Raw genomic sequence first — 15,857 nt, forward strand, 5'->3', positions numbered from 1 at the left:
TTTCCACACTATATTGTTCCATCTGTTGAATAACTGAAGTTAGCTCTAAATTGCACTAATAATGGTTAAATTTTTTTAAACATTCAAAAAAAACAAAGCTAGCACCTGAAAAAGTTCTGATTACTGGCGATAATGAATATGTATTCGTGCAATGAATTTTATTCGGCTTACTTGACAACATAACCTGCAAACGTGTATGAGACGATGCTATATTTACTTTATCCATAAATTGTAACATGCAATATAGCTAAGATACTAAACACTTGCAGCAATATTCGCACGAATACAAAATTTGTAAATTATTACAATTAACCGTTTCATATTAATTTTCCACTATCTTTTTCGAATATTTAAGCTTCTGTTTCTTTTTTCTTTTCACGTGAAAGATGGATTTATATGGGAAAGATAAAGGAAATATTTCATTACCAGCAAAATTACAATCATACGAAGATGATGATCAAAAAGCTAAACCAACAATCATTAACTTACAAAGAACATTTTACGATATTAAAATTGCGGATATTAAAAATAAAATAAACAGGTATAAAGATACAGTTAAATTTCACAAAGACATTGTTTTAATATGTACATAAATAAATTTCTATGCTATTTTGTTAAATTTTTTATTCTCTTTCTCTCTCTCTCTCTCTTTCTTTCACTCTCTCCTTTTACAGATAGTACAAAAAAAAAAAAAAAATAAATATTAAAGAAAATATTTAGGTTAGAAGAAAGAAATAATGAACTGTTAGAAGAAATCGAAACTACAAATGAACTTTCGGCTACAGTAGATTCAGAATCGGCTGAAGAGATTGGAAATTTAAACAAACAAGTATTAGCTCAAAGTAACTCGGTGGAAAGCTTAAAAAGTAAAATCGATACCGTGGAAAAAAATCGAATAGAAGATAAACAATCTCACGAAGAAAAAATTAAGTTGTTCAATGAAAAGTATAAAAAGAAGAAAGTTGAATTGGTTTCTCAGCTCAAAATTTTAAGTAACTCGCTAAATTTTACGTCCTTACCTTTTTTTGCCTATTTGTATTTTGTTGTACCTTTTATAAACTGTATTTTTTTTTTTGCAAACAATTAATTCCATAAATTAAAATCGTTTTTCTAGATGCGAGAATTAATGTTTTGGAAGAATTCAAAAAAGCACAAAATGCTCTAGAAGAAAAGCTTAAATCAAACGAGATACAAATGGTAGAAAATGAAAAGAAAGTAAAAGAAACTGTAGAGATCATCGATCAAAAGATTGCATTCAATAAAGAAATGTATTCAATTTTTTCCATAATACATACGTTTTGTTTAAGAAAATTATTTTTTCTTATATGAGAGTAAAACGTATGAAATTTTGTCGAATGCGGATTTCTTCTATTTAGACTCAAAAATGAAATGTACGATTGTCTTCTACATTTGGCGGCACAGTTTCAAGTGGAAATCAATAAGCATATAAATTTACCAAATCAGAGATTGATGCGAGAAAATATCATGCTGAAAAATGAATTATTACAAATTTCGCAATATATTTCATCAAAAACGAACGCTCGAGACACTCTTAAGTATACTTCTCAGATATTACATACTGAAATAGTTTAAACCATATTTTTCTCCTTTTTACGACGATAACTATCTGAAACATTTCTTTGTCCTGTACACATAGACGTTCCGTTACCGAATACATAAAAAAAATCAACTTACGATCATCGTTGGTGAAAGAAAATATAGTAGTCGCGAAAGTGCAGCATGAAGTATTAATATATTTAAGAAAGAAATTCCGAAACTTAAAAGAACAGCTTTCGTTTATTAATGTCTTCGACCCTGCGTCAGAAAAAAGATATTTGATGTTAATAGAAGAAGCTCGTCGGGATATGAACGATGTCAATTACCATTTATCCTCATTGAAAACTTTACTTGATAAAGAACGAACGAAAGTTAGCGTCGCGAAATATATGCTGAAAAGATTAGAGTGCAAATTGAGAGCAATTACCGAGACAGTTTATGACTTAAAATATAACGTAACGTGTTTACTTATGGTATGCCAATATTTTTTTAAACCGTTCATTATTTTTTATTTTAAAAGATAATTAGTTTGATATATTTTAAATTGTAGTGTCCTTCTGCACGCAAGGATTTAATAATGTTGAGTTGCATCGAATTGTTTCTGTTTCTGAGGGGCATACTTGTCAAAGGAGAATCTAAATTTCGAAGTCACATTATTCCATCGTTAGTAGCAATATATATTAATAAATATACGAAGGACTGTTATATTTTGCTAAATAAATTATCAGGAAAGTCATTAACTAAATGTTTGTAAATGAATTAAGATCTGAAAGTATACCACAAGAATTGGAACTTGTCCCTATAAAGGAAATTCCCGAAGGTATCGACTTCAAGATAACAGCAGACTTTGTAAAGAAAGAACCAATAATTAGAGACATCATACATGAAGTAAATGGACGATTGTATCAAATTATACATAATATGTTGCGATTATATGTTAACTTTTAACTGTTTATTTATATTAGGAAAGAGAGGTCAAAGATTGGGAAAAAGAAATGTCTATCGAAAGTAGTACATTTGAAGAAGTTATTGAAAAGATTTTAGAACCTACTGCACCAGTAGATTTACATGTAGAAGATAGCTATGAGTTATTTAAAGAAACCGAATATGTAGGAGAATCTTTATTTGATATCGATGAAGAATAAATTTTTTGCAAATTCGTATAGTATGTATTACTATTAATGAACTAATAAGAAATTGTAAAACATATGAAAACTTATTTTTTTAATTTGCGATATTCTCTGTTTTTAACAAAATCATATATTTTATTATAAATTATTGAATCATATCTTTCAAAAAGATTACACAATGCTGTGTATATATACATCTTATAATAATAAGTTTAATTAATCGAAACCTACAAATGTCTTCACGCACAATGTGTGATTCTCATTATTTTCTTGTTTATGTACATACCTTTTTAATAGTTATGTATAAGTTATTTCACCCGAGTCACATCAATTTTGTGATCTGGTTTTATAAAACGTTTTACTTTAGCTTTGTCTCGTTTCCTGTAACAATAAAAAGATACTATTAGTTAGTATGAATATAAAGAAACTTAGTTCCCTGCTTACTCTAAAATTTAATATTAACTTTCCAACAATTTTATACAGTAGAATATGTTATACTTACAATTTAATATTGGAAGGTGCAACAATATTTCTCTGCTGAAGAGACTTGAATCTGTCTTTTAATAGATTACCAGTCGGTTCGGCATTTCGCAAATTGCCGGTCAGTTCATTTGCTAATTTAAAATCAGGTTGCAAAGGTTCAAACTTAACTTTGCTAAGGGTTTTAGTCTCCATTGCTTTAAGAGCTTTATTTTTCAATCTTTTTCTTCTTAACATGCTTTCTTTCCTTTCTTTAGTAGCTATCTGCTTATCCAATTGCTTTAATTTATATATATCTGAAATTTTCTTTTTCTCTACTTTTTCCTGTTTCTTTTTATGCTGCAAATCTCTTTGCTCCCTTTGTTTACGCCTTTGTACTCTGGTTTTTTTCAAATTCCTAACAGGTGGATTTATAGACTTCACTGTTGGATCATCATCCTCATCCTCATTCTGATCCCTATCCTTATCCTGATTTGTATCTCGCTTGCCTTTTGGTTTTAAACCCTCTGATAGTTCTCTAATTATGTCATCTTCTTTCTCTTCAGCAGAAACCTAAAGTAAAATTATAGCGTAATAATAATTTATCTTTAAATGATTCATTTTGTATTAACCAGAGAAAGATACCTTTTTAAACATCTTTGTAGTAACCCTAGCTAAATGCTTTTCTTCCTTTATCAACTCCATCTCTTTCTGTGCTATTTCATGCAATAATTTCTGGTGATCTTCATAGGAAGGGTTATAAGACGTTCCAGGATGAGGCGCTTCGACTGCTGGTAGAATCGAAGGTTTCTTATGCAGAGAAGTTGGTATTCTCTTCTTTTTTACACCAAAATGTGTCAATGTATGTCTGATGGTGTCCGGAGACATCCAATCCGTATCAACTCCTGTTACAATCTTCTCTTTCCAAACGTCAGTATTAAACTCACCTCTCTTTGGTTTACTTAATCTTTTTTTCATTGCAACCAATCTATTTTTCAATTTTAACTTCTCTTTTAGCTTTAAAATTCCCTTAGACTTTCTGATAGCCTCTTTTTTTACAATGAGAGAATTTTTCCTTTCCTCCTTGGTCCTCACACGGTTTCTCTTCGCTATTGGATCCGGAACTGCTGAATGAGGTTTTAAAATGTTGAAACATCGTGGCTCTTTGGACTTTACTAATTCTCGACGCTGTTTTTTAGAAAGAACCTCAGACGTAGTGGATACTTCAAATAGCTCAGAATCCTTACGGGTATCAAAAGAACCTAACCTCTCCTCCAATCGAAAATCCTCCAAAAATTTATCGACATCTTTTACGTCCACGTGTTTGCGCCAAGCTTTTTTCGTTTTCTTTGAAACTTTACGTTTCTTGGTTCTAATTGCAGTCATTTTATTGGAATTAATAAAGTACTATTTGCTGTAAGATTTGTAGTTTTCAAATACAGCGTGACCTCCTGCTTGAAGCGTGGCTCCTTGCTTATGCTTCTTCTGATTGGTGGATTCGTATCGAGAATCATCTAAAAGTGATGAGAAGAACCATAAGAGAAGTGATTTTGAAAAAATACTACAAGTTTCTTTACGATAGTTTAGCAAGATTTCAAATCACTCCTCGTCGTGTATAATTGAGTGAAAAGTTGTAGCACGATAAAATACCGTCCCTAAGACAAAGAAGAAAAAGATAAGTATTGAAAACGAAAAATAGAAATACCGATATAGGCACAATTTTCATTAGCGTGTTATTCGATTGAGATAGACTTCAGATTTGAAGCGTAGATAGAATGGCGTGAATTCTTAATCGATACGTACGATTAGTCGTCGAAGTGTAGCTTATTGCCTGGAGAATTATCGATTTTATATGAATACGCCATAACGTGTATGCTCACGTAAAGATTCAGCTTGTTCCCGACACACGTGTTGCGTATGCGTATACACACGCGCGCATCACCTGTGGTGCGGTCAGAAGGCTGGCCACAACAGCAAAGAAAAAGTAGTACTTACCGATGGCTGTCATCGCTTTTTCTGACAGATGTTTTTTCGTGCTCTATCACGCGAGTTTTGCCTTGTCCGAACAGATTTCAGCGATAATCACACCTTCGGGCCCTCTGTGAACCTGATATAGTCGCGATAAACTGAGTAGCATCGGGTCGGGCGTGCTCGTTTTAAGTTTAAAGGGTGCGTCATCGGAATTCCAAGGATCACGATCGTTCGAAAAGATCGTGCAAAAGGGGGCCGCGTAAAGTATAAAAAAAAAAAAAAAGGGGGAGAATAAAAGAAGTGCGAACCAGGAATCACGTGAAATAGAAAGAGAGACTGAAAACAAAGGGTATGGCGAAGACATATGATTATTTGTTCAAGTTGTTGCTGATTGGTGACTCAGGGGTCGGCAAGACGTGCGTCCTCTTCAGGTTCTCCGAGGATGCTTTCAACACGACCTTCATCTCGACCATTGGTAAGTATATCCTTTTTTTTTCCCTTCTCCCAACCGATTTATCCTTCCTTCCATCCTCTTGTCCGTTTACTCCCGATTTGTTGCTCACCGCTCTTGTGTTTAATAGTAGCATTTCCTTCACGAACGTTACGAACTATCCATGAAATACTCGCACACTATCGAAACGATTAATTATTGGGGCAATAATTTTACATGAAATTTTTTATGTTAAATGCAATAAACGATAGCATGATCTTTTTTTAGAATTCTGTCCTTGCAGAAGGGAACAATTCAGCTTCAGTCCGATACTTACTTATACAATGATTATTTAAATGTATTTAACAGTTACGCAAATAATTCAGAATACAAAGGTTTCCTTTGCTAAATACAGTATAGGAGAGAGTTACGATAACGTGATTGTACAGTCACATTTTATACCTAATTGTACATACCTAAGGCCTCTTTGGATATCTACCGTAGATTGTTTATTTTCATTTACCATTTGCTCATGTACAAATGAATACTTGGAATTACTAATAGTACTCCTAATTATATTCATTTATTTGCTTGTTTACCTTCTAGAATTAATTTGCATATATGTATATATGAACATGTACGCGTAACATGTATTTTTATTTTACCTCTATGCAACAATCTATTTATGTGTTTTTCGAAACATTTGTGCAATGCCATAGAATATTTTTATCAGTTCACATATTTGTATACAGATAACGTAGTTATCGTTTTATCATTATTTGCTTATTTATATACATAATTAATTAAATTACTATTTATGTACAAGTGTCATAATTAAACGCATCTATTAGCAATAATAGTATTAAAATATATGTACAACCTACAACTAGAAAAGGTACCGGCATATCGAAAGTTAACTTTAGCAGTTACACAGCAAGTAATTAAATATATCAAGAAAATTTCAAATTATTTAAGAGTTATAAATGTTAATTTATTTACCAAAAGTAAATATTAATTCATTTATTAAAATCTAAATAACACTGAAAAACTGACAGTACCTTGTACATTTATTTATGTGAGAACACTAATAAACTGAAAACGATTTTTTATTTATAAAAAATTATATGTATATTTACGCCGTTAATCACAGTTAACTGCTCTTTTATTGGGAAATCATAAATGAAAATGCATAGACTGAGCCCGACCAATTATTAAGGTCACCCTCCTATGTTTGTGTACAATATATATTTAGAATTGAATGAGATCAAAATAGATGTAGTTGTTGTCGTTTTCTTGACATCAAAACAAAAGAATAATATTGAGAGAATGAATTTATGTTTCTAGTATTTATTGCTTGCAACGATATTAGAAGTATATTCAGTAATTTTACTGTAGATATGTACATATACATCATTATCTATTTATTTACCAGCTGAATAGATTTCTTTGGCCATATTTATTTACGTTATACATTTTTTTCTTTGTGCTTCCAGGAATTGATTTTAAAATAAGAACAATAGAATTAGACGGCAAGAAAATAAAACTACAAATATGGTAAGTACTATGTAATTTTAGATTGATATATCTAGAGTAAATTAGTTCAAAATTATTAGAGAATCTGTTAATATCGTTTTAGTAATATTATTATTAGTAAAAATTCTAATCTTTCTCTCTTTCTTATAAACTTTTTTGTACCGTTAAAAAGAATCAAAATAATTTAGACCTTAGTTCTTTTTTAGGTAATTCTACCTGTACGTCCTAATAATACACCTTAGTATTGACTTTTAATGCTTAAAAATATAACAGAAATTTATTAAATGTAATTTTTTTAATATCTGTTGCAACATAATTATTCTACGAATTTGTAAAGGGATACAGCGGGACAGGAAAGGTTTCGTACAATAACTACAGCGTACTATCGCGGTGCAATGGGTATAATGTTAGTTTACGACGTGACCAACGAGAAGAGTTTCGAAAACATAAAGAATTGGATTAGAAACATTGAGGAGAATGCCTCAGCGGATGTTGAAAAAATGTTGTTGGGTAACAAGTGTGAGCTCACGGAAAAACGGCAAGTCTCGAGGGAACGAGGAGAACAGCTCGCTGTCGAATATGGAATTAAATTCATGGAAACCTCTGCCAAGTCCAGCATTAACGTTGAAGAGGCATTTTACACCCTTGCACGAGATATTAAAGCTAAAATGGAGAAGAGATTGGTAAATATCTTTTTTCGTTATGTCGTCGCTTCTAGTTTCTCCTTTTTCTTTCCCCTGTTACGACAGTGAATCACTTGCAGTATAGCAAATAATAATTGTAATTCTAGTAATTGTGGAAAACATGAGACATAATTCAGTTACAGGTAACTGTATTCTCGAAATATGTCATTATCAGATAAACGTGCATTATATACGTCGGAAAATATATATTCGTTTATCATTATGCAATCAATACAATTTTTATAGAATTTCTGTACCTCATATGAGAAATGCAAATAGTATGTGAAATATCTTTTCTCAGATAAGATATCGTTAAAAAAACGAAAGATAAAGTAAAATCGGATTCCTAAATTAATTCGCGAAGGATTATTATAAATATATGTAATGTTAATATTTTTCAGTGATAATTCTGGAAATCAATTTCACCATTTCCTAGAGATTAAAATTGACAACCTGTTTTAGATATAATTTAGCTGCTTTCACAGATTTGTTTTAGCAAATAGTTTTATATTGATTAACCACCGTTTCTTTGTTTCCTGTGTCTGTTTCTCTGTGTTTGGTGCGGGTCTGTCTCGGCAGAAGGTAACTCTTGCTCTCTCTATATATTACATATATCGCATGATTTTAGTTCCTTCTTTTTATATACATTTGTGGTTCACTGTATCGAAATACATACATAAATAATCAACTAACAATTATTACATTATCGTTAACTTCATGGAAAAAAAAAAAAGATTAATTTTGATACAATGTGGCTAATACTGACGTCAACTAACATTACTACTTAATCATATGACATTACTATTGCGCGTATCTTATTTTTGCTTACATGGAATGTGATCTTTTTTATGCAGCTACGCTTTTTGTTGGTTGACACGATACTTAATACATGTTACGTAATATTTTTTACAACTTTCTGTTCGCTACGCGTTATGTAATAATATGCATATTAGTTGCCGCTTAGATGTATATACTAACGTGACATAAACACTTTGTAAATCTAATGTTTTATTTCCAATATAAAACGATGCCTTTTTAAGTATGCGAGGACTAAACGAAAAACTAAATGTATTATTTTCGTATCGTTTGTTAACAGTTCGATAGTTCATTTGTTATTTATACTCGGGCATATTACTTAATTGTTGGGTTGAGAATCATAGCGATGTATAGAAGTGGAAAAACATTGAGTTACACTACGATTTCAGCTTTGATTCTCAGCCCACCATTGTTGCATAGAAATAAATATTTAATGGCGGGATTGTTTTATACAGGAGGCGTCAAATCCACCGAAAGGAGGAGGACATCAGCTAAAAGCATCCGAGCCACAGAGGAAGCCACCAAGTTGGCTTGCACGATGCTCTATACTCTGACCCATCAGCCGGTATATTTTCGACCGTCACCCTCTACTTTTTATCTTCGGTCTCCTTCGCTCGCTGCACGCCGCGGGTACTTCTGTGATTTTACTTCTTGACGGCCACCTTCGTTTCCCTCCGCCGCTGCCGGTCTCTCTTTTTTACTGATTATTCATAGGAGCTCTTTTATCCTGGAGGAGAAACTGTCCTTCCCCTCTGTACAGAGCTGGAGAAATATCGATCGTCGTAAATTACATTACTAGTCGTCAGCAATTTAATATTATTGACGATTGACTATCCAAAATTATCGATATGTTGAATAATCATTTTCACGCGAAAAGACATTTTGTAGTTGATGTTCAAAAATGCAAAAATTTGATTTCTAAATTCATCTACTTTGCAAGGAAAATAAGTTCAATGCTGCCGATATAAGTATGCTTGGAATAACGCTGACAGTCGTAATTATATTGCTAATATACAGTATAAATACAGTGTTAAAAGTGAGATCCGAGTTTGGAAATTCTCTGCGGGTACATGATCAGGACATAAAAATATCGAATAATCGATATTTCTCCATTTCTACCTCTCTATTTCTGGAAAAAAAGGAAAGAAAAAAACACGTTCTAGAGAATTTCCCAAAGGAAACGAATCTCGAATTGTGATAATTTTTGATAATTTTTTAACGACGCTCGAACACCATCTAGTAAACATCACATCGTTTCCACTTTTATCACGTTTCATAACGAAGTATAATACCGGGAGTGCAATTGATCGAGCGGTCTTAAAACGCTTAAACGCCGGACAAAATCGATAGAGTGTCGAAAGAGGTTGTAATTTTAATTTCTAGACCGATCAACGAGCAATTTAGAATGTAAATCGACTTCGAGGATATCGCGCCTCTTAATAATCGCGCGATTCTTAAATTTTCATTTAGTGGGTTATATACGTTGCAAGCTTCGCTGTGAATGAAAGTAACGACGACGACAGAAGAAAACCGGAAGTTGAACACTTGTGAAAGCAATAAATCGTTGACCTGTTTTTTTACATGTTAACTTATGTTTGTTTTGCTTCCATATTTTAATAATTACTCTAGGACTGCGTAGAAACAGTTATGCAGTGGAAATAATCATGGACACGTTCTGGACTAGTTCTACAAATATAAAAACCAAAACACGATATATGGATTTTAATATATTTAATCCTTTGTGTAATTAATAAAATTTCAACTTGTAACCAAGAAATAAGGAACCAAAACAAACTTTATAGTACTTTAGAAATCTTCGTTCTCGCCTGCACAATCGTTCGAATAAGATATTTTTACGAGTTTAGGAATTTTGCTTGTATTTTATAAAAATCCATCTACGTTAAGTGTATTCTTAGAATGCATAGAGATAGAAGAAGGACAAAAACACAAAATGTATTTTATATTTTGTGTTCGCGCCTGTCTCGCTTACAAAGTTTCTCCTCCACGTTTCAATTAATCAGGGGGTACGATCGTTTTTTTAAACGCAGGTTTCGCATTCGCTTTATTTATGAACGAATAAAAGAAAAGGGAAGTGAATAGGAAAGAAGAAATTCCTCTCCACGTAAAGTGAGAAATTTCCTCTTTTTTAGAAAGCGTTTCGGAGCTATTTCTTTATAAGACATTGCAAAATATTAAAAGAAAAAAAAAGCAAAAAGAAGGGGGGTGCGGATAGGTGAATAATGTGCGGTCACATTTTTTATATATAAATATATAAATAAATATATAAATATATATGTATACACATCGTCAAGTTAGCTTTTTCACCGGATCGAAGAGAAATTCTTCATTGATTAATTCAATAATTGATTAATTAGCGCAAATTCAGGACTCCATAAGAGAAGGCTATTTCCTTTCCAACACTTTTTATTTCTCCCTCTTTTTCTCTATTGTTAAAATAATTAAAAGAAAATGAGGAAAAACATAAAAAAAAGAAATATCGAAAAATGGACAACGGACTTCGTCTTCGTTTGAAACGCTTGTTGTAATAGTTTTTCTTTTCCAAAGAAATAGGGGATTCTCTTTTTCTTTGTTTTTTTTTGCGAACGAGAAAAAGAGATTCCGGTCTGTTTCCACTTATACTTAAAATATACGATTATTATAATACATTTTATATTAATCCTATTCGTCTATTTTTATTGTTGAAACCTGCCTTTCCTTTAATATAGAGTCCAATTTTTAATTGTCATCCTCATTACCACCATCATCATCATCATCATTATCATCATCATCAATATTAACCGATTAGTTGCGATAATTAGTTTTACATGATTCCATTTGTATATTATTAATATTATTTATATTTAGAAACGACTTGACGTCAACAATGTCTATTTTCGAATTTTTCTAGTGAATAGACACGGCGCTATTTAAAGAAGGAAACTATAATGATTGCGTCGCGCGTACGATCAATTTTGTTTTAGAGGAAGAAAATTTGTTACACATAGTCAAGTTGGTATCAAGAGAGTAAAACTTCCGGTTTCTAGTTTTAAATGATAAGGCACATTGAAAATGGCAACGAACTAACGGCTAAACTCCCCTTAGGTACAATCTCAACCGCATTCAAAGCAAAGGTGGCGTTGTATATAAAAATAATTCATTAGTAATTTTTTAACATATTTTATAAATGATAAGCAATGTATTCTTATTTTGAAAAATATTTTATCGAATCGAAATAAACTTAACACGTATCAGATGTATCGAGAAATTAAGATCAAATAAATGTTGGTAATCATCAAGTCGAATTGAGCCCATTCATTTGAATGATGTTTTTTATCGATCACATGATATAGATCATTACTCTATTTTTGTTAAATTGATAGACAATTCATTGACGATCATGTCTAATTTTTCTTCAAGCGGTGCTGAATCCCGTAATTTTGATTTTAACTCCGTTATCATCTCCTTTAGCTGAAAAATTTGCAAACAATTAGATACAAATACGATAAATAATGTCTACAGTGTGACCATGATTTTATATAATAGACCTTAAAACACAAATTTTCTATTTCTGGATGTAATTTGTCATTGTTAGGTAATTTTCTCAGTTCATTTACAGAGAGAGTAATTAGTTTATGTTGCAAACTTTTTATCTGTGCTTTGTACTTTTCGATAACTGCATAGGAACAAAGACCAAATGTTTGTAATCTTTTGTTCAATTGAATTATAGATTTGGCACTTTCCGATAAGTATTTCTGTTCTTTCGAAATTTTTGTAATATTCCTAATTTGAAAAACCATGAAACAATAAAAGTGGAATTTAGGAGTATATAATACAGGAAAAATAATCTGAAGATAACTTCGTAAAAATATCAAAGATATAATTCTATATGTAAGGTATCTGCTAATTTTTATCTTTTTTTACATGTCAACATTAGCAATAATTTTTGCGTTGTCATTTTTTAAATCCATTAATGCTTGTTCTAATTTTTCTCTCTGTCGAATTTCCCGCTGCAATGTATTTTCTAAGCTTTCATGTGTCAATTTGAATTTCGCGATTTCTGTTTGGCATGTTAAGAGTTCCTGTGTTAAAATGTCGCGTTCCTTAATCAAACTTTCATAATTCATTGATAAATTGGAGAGGTCGATTTTACTACGCATTTTCTCTTCTTCCAAACGGTTTATCATTTCTGAGGTTAATTTTAAACGATACTGTAATTCATTTGATAATTTCTGTTCATTTTGCAATAGAGAACTTTTTGTGCATAACTCCGAACGTATTGAAAGATTTTCTTTTTCTAAAGTGTCTAACTGTCTCTGAAAAAGAAACATATATGAGAAAATTGTTTTAATTTATATTGAAAAACCATTAGAATTGCACTTACTATATTTCGTTGAGCCTCGTATATCATCTCGCGAAATTTTTTCTCAAATTGAGAAATATCCGGCATGTTCGGCCTAATATTCTTCATCTCTTACTTGTTACTTAAGAATTATGTTACTATTTAACTATAATTATACCTTTTCTTGTTGTATAAAACAATGAAGATTTCCTTTGTTACAAACTATGTTTAAAGTTTGGAATGTTACAGATGTCATTTCGATATAATCGACCTATCGATTAAATCGATCTCGAGGAAGCAAAATAGATAGAGGGTAAACATTGGTACAGATATATAAAACAATTTATTTTATTTGAAATTTTCAATGATTCGTGCAAAGAGTTAATGACTATCCATAAATTGAATGTCTGAGAGTAATAGAACCGTGTTCGGCAATGGTCTCGGTTGCGGACTCAATACTGTAAACGTTTGCCTCTCTACATCAACGTTTGTCCTGTGAACAATAATTACCCTCAAATATTAATGTCTCTAAAAATGAAGTAAATATTGCAAGCATTATGTGCATTTAAAACAATTTTTCTACAGCTCTCCTTACACGCAGACAAATCCAGCAACATTAGTCTGCACCACGTCGTCTTCTGGCGAGTCAGCAAACGAAACTGACAATAAGTGGTGAAGAAGATTTGGTCCAGGTGTAACAGCGACCAATTTCGTTAAATTATCCTCTGCCTTCATTCCAAGAGGCATGCACGACGCAGGAAGCACAGGCGCTCCAATTTTATACAATCTAGCCTCGCTCCATTTCACTTCAAAACTGTGTGGATAAAGAGGTGTTCTAGAACCATAAAAATATTCCCTAACACCCTGATCTCTGGCTTCTGTTCTTTGTGCTTGACTCCTTTCCACAACACCGCCGCTTTTCGGCAGAAATACTACTTTGACAAAGTCTGGCATATCCCTAACAAGTTCATTGTAAAGTCTCTCTTGATCGAGTACCAAAATTGCATCAACCTCAAAAGCTTGGGCGGCATGAGTCAACAATTTGTATCCTTCTCCTTTTACCCAACCACAAGTATTTATTACAATCCCTGAGACTCTGGCCTTTTTATTTGCTTGGAGTCTGTCAGAACATACTTCTGCGAGACGTGTTACAAGTAAATTATAAAGAGCCACATTAGCTTGTGGAAATTTATGTCCAAAGTGGAAAACCAATGGTGCTTGCTGGCTGAAACCATCTACTACATTAGAAGGCCGCTCTACCAATAATGCTCCAACAGTACCAGGTATCGCTATGTGACCCTGGCTAACATCTAAGTCTACAAAAATTGGTCTACGGCCCATCCTAACAGCATAATTTAACAGAAGTCTACAGAGTGTAGATTTTCCTACATCGCAAGGGCCTACAACCATTGTTATTGGTCCTCTGGTATCATCCTTTTCAGCAGCTTCTCTGAGTCTTTCCATCGCAGCATGACAGTTTAAGTACAGGCCCATTGGTGTCTCTTTTGCGATATAGCTGACATCAGTTTTTCCAACCACTTCTATCGTACATCCTTGCCAGGTGAACACAGCTACCTTGGCACCAGCGGTGAATTCATATTTCTTTCCTTTTACTAATTCAGTACCAAACACTTCTGCCAGTCCGCTTTTTAACTACAAAAAGAATAAATTGCGAATATTTTTAAAAAGTGTAGAATATTATAATGCTTACTTCAAGCGCGACTTTTTCATTTTTTGTTTCAACTTCAAACCGCAATTCACAGTCTGGATCCAATTTGAATTCCTGCGTTTGAGTTTTTTCATCAGTCATTTTTTTTTAAATAAATTAGTACACATCACATGCTTCTGAACAGTTTATCTTTAACACTTTTGCGTTGTTTACTTGTACCCTAACCTGTACGATAATATTTAATACTATCGATACTTCTGAAATGAAAGTTACGACTATCGACAGCGCTCGATGCACGTACTTATCGATAGTACCGATAGAACGATAACACCACCGGTGCCACGCGTACTAACGTCGCAAGTTTAGTAGTCCAACCTTAAAAGAAAACGTCAGAGTATTTACAAGAAAAATGACCGTGATAGCAGTAATTGCCAAATTTTGGCAAGAGTACACAAAGACTACATCGAAAAGGCTTAAAATAATAGACGCTTACTTGCTTTACGTGTTTCTAACCGGTGTTATACAGTTTGTGTATTGTTGCCTTGTCGGCACATTTCCGTTCAACAGTTTTCTCAGTGGATTTATTTCTAGTGTTTCGTGCTTCGTTCTTGGAGGTATTGTTAAAATTGATATTTTTAATTAATTTCAATAACTAAATAACTTAGGTAGTTACCAATTATCGTATCGATTAATATTCTGTTTTGCAACAAACACATACACATACATACACATATACCATCTGTTTCTTTTCTTGTTGCATCAAAGCTTAAGAAAATCTTGACATTAAAATTATTTTTATATGATATTTATCGATAAATAGTTCTTAAATTGTTTCTCCGGTGTGTGTTTCAGTTTGTTTACGGCTACAGGTCAATCCTCAAAATAAGAGTCAATTTTATGGTATAAGCCCTGAGAGAGGATTTGCGGACTTTATCTTTGGGCATATAATTCTTCATTATGTTGTAATGAATTTCATTGGTTGAAAATGAAAAGATTTTACTTGTAAATTTGATCAATAAAATAGTAAAATCATAATACATTGTTCTATATAAATCGCTGTTATATATAAATTGGATTAAAATTGCTTTATTTATGTAAACTATATCTTTCTCTTAATTTAAAAAAAACTGTATGGCAAATAAGAATACTATATAAAATAATATTCCATAAAATAAAATTTTTTACTTTTACATATTTTATTCCGAGTATTTTGTTTCATTTTATGTGAAACATTATTTAGTTCTGTGTTTAACATTCAGATATAAATAAA

The 15,857-nt window shown here is 32.1% G+C and overlaps 6 protein-coding genes across 6 annotated transcripts; 3 read left to right on the top strand and 3 right to left on the bottom strand.

Moving 5' to 3' along the window:
• Window positions 1-280: 280 nt before the first annotated feature.
• LOC143427208 (uncharacterized) lies at window positions 281-2,702 on the top strand. Its single transcript, XM_076901138.1, has 8 exons — window positions 281-541; window positions 721-992; window positions 1,115-1,268; window positions 1,377-1,556; window positions 1,658-2,030; window positions 2,108-2,220; window positions 2,322-2,445; window positions 2,523-2,702. Exons 1-8 carry the CDS (start codon window positions 387-389, stop codon window positions 2,700-2,702), a joined length of 1,551 nt encoding a protein of 516 aa, XP_076757253.1. The 5' UTR covers window positions 281-386.
• LOC143427293 (ribosome biogenesis protein NOP53) lies at window positions 1,617-4,643 on the bottom strand. The gene is made up of 3 exons (XM_076901270.1): window positions 3,792-4,643; window positions 3,190-3,719; window positions 1,617-3,068 (listed from the first exon to the last, which is right to left on the bottom strand). The coding sequence occupies exons 1-3, from the start codon at window positions 4,530-4,532 to the stop codon at window positions 2,996-2,998; spliced, it is 1,344 nt and encodes a 447-aa protein (XP_076757385.1). The 5' UTR covers window positions 4,533-4,643; the 3' UTR covers window positions 1,617-2,995.
• A 473-nt stretch (window positions 4,644-5,116) lies between these two features.
• On the top strand, window positions 5,117-11,261 carry Rab8 (RAS oncogene family member Rab8). Its single transcript, XM_076901590.1, has 4 exons — window positions 5,117-5,592; window positions 7,041-7,101; window positions 7,418-7,763; window positions 9,035-11,261. The coding sequence occupies exons 1-4, from the start codon at window positions 5,469-5,471 to the stop codon at window positions 9,131-9,133; spliced, it is 630 nt and encodes a 209-aa protein (XP_076757705.1). The 5' UTR covers window positions 5,117-5,468; the 3' UTR covers window positions 9,134-11,261.
• A 545-nt stretch (window positions 11,262-11,806) lies between these two features.
• Window positions 11,807-13,191, bottom strand: LOC143427439 (uncharacterized). Its single transcript, XM_076901591.1, has 4 exons — window positions 12,961-13,191; window positions 12,501-12,892; window positions 12,125-12,359; window positions 11,807-12,047 (listed from the first exon to the last, which is right to left on the bottom strand). Exons 1-4 carry the CDS (start codon window positions 13,045-13,047, stop codon window positions 11,934-11,936), a joined length of 828 nt encoding a protein of 275 aa, XP_076757706.1. The 5' UTR covers window positions 13,048-13,191; the 3' UTR covers window positions 11,807-11,933.
• A 51-nt stretch (window positions 13,192-13,242) lies between these two features.
• Cbc (protein CLP1 homolog) lies at window positions 13,243-14,797 on the bottom strand. Its single transcript, XM_076901589.1, has 3 exons — window positions 14,630-14,797; window positions 13,514-14,571; window positions 13,243-13,411 (listed from the first exon to the last, which is right to left on the bottom strand). Exons 1-3 carry the CDS (start codon window positions 14,726-14,728, stop codon window positions 13,300-13,302), a joined length of 1,269 nt encoding a protein of 422 aa, XP_076757704.1. The 5' UTR covers window positions 14,729-14,797; the 3' UTR covers window positions 13,243-13,299.
• A 112-nt stretch (window positions 14,798-14,909) lies between these two features.
• On the top strand, window positions 14,910-15,622 carry Dad1 (dolichyl-diphosphooligosaccharide--protein glycosyltransferase subunit). The gene is made up of 2 exons (XM_076900406.1): window positions 14,910-15,201; window positions 15,440-15,622. Exons 1-2 carry the CDS (start codon window positions 14,997-14,999, stop codon window positions 15,568-15,570), a joined length of 336 nt encoding a protein of 111 aa, XP_076756521.1. The 5' UTR covers window positions 14,910-14,996; the 3' UTR covers window positions 15,571-15,622.
• Window positions 15,623-15,857: the final 235 nt, after the last annotated feature.

This window comes from Xylocopa sonorina, chromosome 9, assembly GCF_050948175.1.
Source record: "Xylocopa sonorina isolate GNS202 chromosome 9, iyXylSono1_principal, whole genome shotgun sequence".
NCBI classification, from domain to species: domain Eukaryota; kingdom Metazoa; phylum Arthropoda; class Insecta; order Hymenoptera; family Apidae; genus Xylocopa; species Xylocopa sonorina.